This window comes from Ceratosolen solmsi, unplaced genomic scaffold, assembly GCF_000503995.2.
Source record: "Ceratosolen solmsi marchali unplaced genomic scaffold, CerSol_1.0 scaffold13, whole genome shotgun sequence".
Taxonomy (NCBI): Eukaryota; Metazoa; Arthropoda; class Insecta; order Hymenoptera; family Agaonidae; genus Ceratosolen; species Ceratosolen solmsi.
Window position 1 is genome coordinate 4693222 of NW_011948418.1, and position 7116 is coordinate 4700337.

The following is a 7116-nucleotide window of genomic DNA, read 5'->3' on the forward strand; positions in this document are numbered from 1 at the left end:
ATTATTAGAATAGTAAATTTTAGACAACTTTATTTATATTTATCGTATTAATAATAAAAATGCTAAAAATTTTCATAATAATTTTATACAATAAAAAACTTTACATACGTAATAGCATAATAAAGAATAGTGAGTCGGAGTATCCGTGTCTTGACATTTTAATAAAATGTTGAGATGGCCTCCAATCATTTTTATTGTTTCGGATTCAGCAATAAAGTAACTTTAATGAAATTCGCCGAATGTTAAGGCGAAATGTGCATAATTCAAATTATGATAGCAATGAATTGTCTGGAAGAAAATCGTTACTGAAATAATTAATTGAACTCTAATCCTTCGCTGAACTCCAAACGCACGAAGAATAGAAAAGGATTCTTGACTTATCGAATTCTCGATTTATTGGAGATGGATGATTATTGCTCGAGGCATATTAAAGATTGTCGTTTTAATTGACGTCGTTAGAAAAAAAAGAAGAAAGAAAAAAAAAGAAGAAAGAAAAAAAAAGAAGAAAGAAAAAAAAAGATGAAAGAAAAAAAAAGAAGAAAAAAAAAGGAAAAAACTTGGGATAGAAGTAATAAACGCGCAGAGTTAAATCAACACTGTTGCGTTGCAATTGTGTTCATGAGCTGCGTAAAATTAAACGAAGAAAAGAATCGATGAGCGAAGTCGACGACGATATTGGAGATTAACTGCTGCGGGGCATCGTCCTGCCAATTATTAATTGACAAGTTTACTTTCCTCGTCATTAGGCGACGAAGGGAGAGACGATGACGAAAATCGGAGAAAACTTTCGGTTGCCGCAATTACGATTAATAAGTTACTCGTACACTCGTCTGCTTCTCCTTTTTTCTGTTATTTCTTCCTTACTTATTCGTTTCTATTACTTTTTCCTTCGTTCGTCTTCCTTATCGATCACTTTTTGTTACCTTCTGAAACAAGTTGCTGCCTCATTATAAAACTTCAACTCTCTAACGACTGACATTTATTAGAGAATTGGCATTTGAAACTAGTATACAACGCATTCAGCTTGATACGGTATTTAAACAATATTTATTCAAAAAACTTCTTAATTGGACAAAATGTGTAATTCATGTATTGAGAAGAATGACATATTTGCTATAAAAGAATTTACTAAAGACATTTTTTAATCCCAGTTATAAGCTACTATCAAATATAATTGAATTAGGATATAAAGATAAGATGACTCGTGAATGAAGATGAACGTGAGAGGTTAGAATTTGACTAACAATAGTTATTTCACATTTATTGTTTTTGTTGTTGAAAATAAAATTTTCTTCGTATATTTTATAAATACTTGATTTATCACTTACATTACAATTTTAACAGATGTTAATTTTCACAGATATGTATCTCTTAAAGTTATATAATAATTATTAAAACTACACGCACACGCACACGCACAAGTACACGCACACGCACACGCACACGCACGCACGCACGTACATATAAAAATAAATAATATTTTCCTCGCATAAAAAATCTTATACAAAACAAAAATGAAAAGAATTCGATCGAGAGATATCATTAATTTTCTAGAAATTCACATTTTCGAACTGTTCATTAACATCGAAGTACAGACGTTTCTTTGCGATTACGTTTTTCAGCCACATAGCCGATGCCTTAGGAGTTCTCCGTCGATTTGGATCGTTGAAATCAACGCGTATCAAACCAAATCCATAACTGAAGACAGACGAAATCAAGGCTTACACGTTATTTTCAAAATAATATATGAAATTGATATATTCACCGAATATATGAACTTACACGTAATTGGAAAAAAATTCATAGCCGTCAATTAAACTCCAAATAATGTATGATTTAACGTTGCACTTATCTTTTTTTATGGCATATAATACTTGTTCCATAAATACGTAGAGGTATTTAATTCTAGAATAATCATGTAAATCATCCATACTTGGTACGCCACTTTCTGTTATAAGGACTAGAGGATTATTGTAATTATCTTTTATTTTTACCAATACCTCTCTTATACCATACGGTCTCATCTAAAATTATGTACAATGTGTAAGAAAACAAACAATTTAATTTTAAAACAAACCATATTTTTTTTTATTTATTTATTTATTTTTTTTTTTTTTTTGTATCATTCATGAATTCGTCAATTTGAAATAATCGCGTTAATTAAACTCATAAATAGTGTGTAAAATAATGTTTCACCAATACAGCGTTTAAAGAGCTAATGATTTAGATCCTATAAATATTTAAATAATAAATAATAAATAATCTATACCGATTGGAAAAAAGGTTATAATTTTTCTTTTTTTCATTTTAAAATTATAATTAAATAAAAGCATAACTTACGGTATAATTTTGTGGATATTTTGCAAAAGTTCTTGGATCATAAGTTATCATAATTCCAATATCATCTTGCCAAATAGTTTCGTTCATTTTTGGTGATCGTGAGACAAGATACGTATTATAATGATTTAATCCGAAATAATCTGACGAGCCTCTAAAATATAAATTATACAGTTTGTGACAATTTCATAAAATACCGGCTCGTAAAATCATTCACGGCCAGATTTGCCAAAACTTTTCCAGTATTCTATTATTTGTCCATTAACCTTATGTAATCATTCCACGCATCAGTGAAAATTGGTAATCTTGATTCACTTAAACCTTCAAATTTGCTGTTTTCCGCAACTCGTTTCTTTAGAGTTTCTGGATAATCTCCCGTGCTTGAGAAAATTGGATTGGCAAACCAGCCGCAATTATAGTCAAACATTATATTATTTAATTCATGATCGTTAGGATTCATTGTATAACTAGAGTCACAATTCAAAACTATCCCAATAAGTCCATTATATTTGGGTCGAAATTCTTCATCGTAAATATGAAAAGCTCTAGCATGCGCTTTTAAAAGATTATGCCCACACAAATAACCAGCCGAATGATTTCTCTTATCTGCTTGTACAAGCCATGATTTTATAAAAATCATTTATAGTTTATCTATTGTTAGTATTATCTTTGATATATAGGATATATATAGGATATATATATATATATATATATATATAAAAGGATATATAATATACTTTTAAATTAGTAAATTTAAGAAAAAAAAATTAAACTTTTGACCCGCTTATTAAAAAATATAATAAAATAATAAATTACACGTTAATGTTAATTCAACATCTATCGATAAATTCTAATTGTTATTAAGTATTGTTGATAAAAATTATTATGACAATAAAAGATTATAATAAACATTGTTATTCTTACCCACACTTTTCAGCCAATTGGAAGCGTACAACATACTCACAATTCGCGGCTCATTAATTGTTGAGAATATTTTTACTCGGTGACCAAACTCTTTAAATACAAATCTCGCGTAATCGGCAAAGATTTCTACTATTTTCTCATTAGTCCATGCACCAAATTTCTCCAACGAATAAGGATGATCAAAGTGATAAATTGTAACTATCGGTTGAATTTGATTTTTTTCAAGCTCATCTAAGAGCGAATGATAATATCGAACACCATCCGGATTTACAATATTAGCATATCCGGTTGGAAGTAAACGCGACCAGCTCAATGAGAATCGGTACGCATTCATCTGAGAAGAAAATATATTTATAAATTAAAAGAAGATATGAATGTAAATTGATAGATTATTAGATCGAAGGAAAAAGAAAGAATTTCAATTAAGAAAATATTATTTTAACAAATTGCGGATAATTTGATTCAACGGTCTATTTATTTTTAGTCTTTTGTTTACATACGAGGCAATGATAAAAGAAAAAATAATAATTTAATCGAAACGTGTTAAAGACTCGTAATACTAACGATAAATTATCACAATTTTCTATTGCAATTTCTATATTATTGACCAAACAAATCCAATTGAATACAAATTAATATATACATGATTTGTGTAATTATAAAACTCACTCCCATAAATTTTAATGCTTTTACATCCTCCAAATAATGATGGTAAGAATCACTACTAATATCTAGAATATTTGGAAAGATTGAGTTCTTCTGGTGCAACAGGTTATCCATTTCACTTGCACTTTTTCCTATGAAGAAAATTGCAATTGTTATGAAATTTCAGTTGAGCCCTCGAGACTCAAATTCACATTAACACTATTAAATATAGGTAGCTGATCTAAATAATACGATATTTGTGATTTTATGTTGTATTTCAATATACACTCGGGAAGTTTAAATTATCATAGTTATCTCGATTATTTTAAGAATACAATTTATATAATCTTATATTTATATATTAAGAAAAACATAACGAGAAGTGAATAAATATATTTTTATTTTTTTTCAATGCAAGCAAAGAATTATTTTACGTATTCGGTATTCGCATTTAAAATAATTTAAACTCAATGCTGCAACTTGATACCTATAATATGTGTACATTTAAAAAAAAATAAAAAAATAAATATATACACTGTTAAATTATGACGAGGTAACTAATGAAAACATTAATGTTTTACCACTGGTATTCCAAGCTCCTTCTATTTGAAAAGCAGAAGATCCAGCTCCTATAAGAAATCCATCAGGGAAATCCAAATCAGAATTATTCGTCTCGACGTTACGTGATAATCTATATTTGCGTTAATAAGAAAATATTGTCCAATTTGACTATTAATGATCAACAAAATTTTCCAAAAACATACAAGTCAACGAAAAGACAATATTTTAAATATATGTGTAAGAGTGAAGAATTTTGCAATACAATATAATTAATTTTAATATTATTATGGAGTTGATGATTCCATATAAAAACTTACATTATATAAACAACAAGTATTACAATAACTGTAGTAGCAATGGAAAGTAGAACTAACGATTTGATATGGTTTTGAAGAATATTAAACATCCTGACATTTGAAGATATCACTATGAATTTGTTTACAATTTATTTTGGCTTTAACCTAATAGATATATAGAAGTTATGAAAAATCAATCAAACCTATTTATTCAAATAGAAACTTTGTATTTCATTGATATAAAAATAAATGATCACTACACCTAATACGTTTAAATATAAATGAAAATATGTAACTATTCTGCAGTCGGCAGAACGAGAAAGTTATATGATTGTTTGAAAATTAGAATTTATAACGTAATTTACTCTTCATCGTATCACGAGATTATATCAGAATATTTTAGATAAATTGATAACAGTCGCGATAACTCGAACTTATTCGACTACGCACTTCATTCCGATTAAACACACATGATAATTTTTATTCGTTTGCTCACATCCCATTGTAAAAGAAAGACAATCATCTAGATAAATGAATTTTTAAAAACAAATTTCACTTTATGATGATAATTTAGATATAAAATATACAAAATGTTAACATTCATTATAACTGTGTAAATACAATGTAATTAGTATCTTTAAATTTATTTATTTCAACATTTAAAATATTATTAAATAGACAAAAATCTAATGTTAAGTTATAAAAAGACATAATATACTTCTTCAGTTTTTAATCGAAAAAGGAAAAAAAACAATAAATTATAAAGTTAATTTTATGTAGTTAATAAATTATATTTTGTTCATATACTTTTTAATATAATTACGTACACGTTGGTTAAACAAGTTCGTCAGAATCTATATTTATGAATAATCTCATAGTACATTTTAAGTAACTCCGCAACAATTATTAGCAATTATTTTTCTAGCTTGTAAAACAATACCATAATTTGTTAATCAAAATTTTTGAAATACATTAAGTAAAATGTTTAAGTAAAATTAATTGAAAATATATACTTAAAATAATTAAACAATTAATATGTGTATTTTAATAAATTTTATTTCAATGTATGTACATTCATCTTAAATTATTAATTTGTAAAATGAATTACAATATATGTGGTGGGCAATTTCATAAACAAAAAAATTATTGTTAATACGTATATTATCACATTGAAAAGATATTATTTTAATTAAGGTATAGCATATATTTATTAAACTAAAAAATGAAAAATTTTTAATGATAAAGTTTGAAGTATGAATAAATTGTACTTAACTATCCATAATTAGAAATATTTAAAGCGCTTGATTGAAATATAATAATAATTATCTTTTATTTTGCAGTATAATTTATAATGTACTAGTATAAATATTGTTTTCGTATCGATTAATTTGTAAATAATGCTAAATTTATCTTTTACTACACAGACACATAATGAGTGCAAATATATTTATTTACATTGTTGTACGATCAAATAAATTTAATATAAAATCCATTATTTAGAGCCATTATTTTTAAATATGTCTTATTTCTTATTCCTTTTCATTAAATATTAAATTTGAACTGATAATTTTCAAAGTGTTTGATTACATGAATATATACATTTTGCCCACATATATTAGATTAGTATAGTTGGGTAGATAGTATAGTTAGATACACTATTAGTGAGAGAGAGAGAGAGAGAGAGAGAGAGATTGAAAATAAAACAAAATGAGAGCAAATAGAAAAGAAATTAAATTATAAAAAGAGAAATGTTTTCAAACCAAAAGCGGGGAAAAGCCTGCTTTTTAAAGTAGAAAAACAAATCTGAGAATCAAGGTCAATTGTAACGTAAACATTTGTCATCTACCATCTCTTATAGAAGGAATTCTTTTTCAAGAATTAAAATTCTGTATGATAGAAAGTAGCGATAGAATTGTAATGTAAAAGAAAAGCATGTGTACTAGATTTGTAAGAGTAGAACTTCAACTCTCCACAGATAAAAAAATTTTTCGTTGAAACATAAATGGAATTATTATTACATTAACGTATAAAGCAACTTCAAATCATCTACTAAATTTCATAAAAATATGAAGGAGACCAATCGATATAAATCTAATAACTTAATTATATCTATATATTTGAAGCAATAATTACTTAGCCGAACGAGATTTTCTTTCATTTTTGAAAAAAAATATTTATACCTATAAATTTGAACGACTAAAAGCTCGGACAAAATCTAATTAACGTATCATTATTTTAAATTCACGATACTATTTCTATTTGAAAATTCATCAAGTTTAAATGGATAATTTGGAGATTATCTATATAGATTATTTATATTTATATAAACCTCGACAATTCAAACATCAAAAAC

At 26.4% G+C, this 7116-nt stretch overlaps 1 protein-coding gene across 1 annotated transcript; it reads right to left on the minus strand.

The window, feature by feature from the left end:
• Positions 1–1487: 1487 nt before the first annotated feature.
• Positions 1488–4943, minus strand: LOC105360393 (myrosinase 1). The gene is made up of 8 exons (XM_011497288.1): positions 4785–4943; positions 4488–4597; positions 3931–4058; positions 3262–3595; positions 2604–2943; positions 2332–2491; positions 1783–2024; positions 1488–1698 (listed from the first exon to the last, which is right to left on the minus strand). The coding sequence occupies exons 1-8, from the start codon at positions 4871–4873 to the stop codon at positions 1551–1553; spliced, it is 1551 nt and encodes a 516-aa protein (XP_011495590.1). The 5' UTR covers positions 4874–4943; the 3' UTR covers positions 1488–1550.
• Between the last annotated feature and the right edge of the window lie 2173 nt (positions 4944–7116).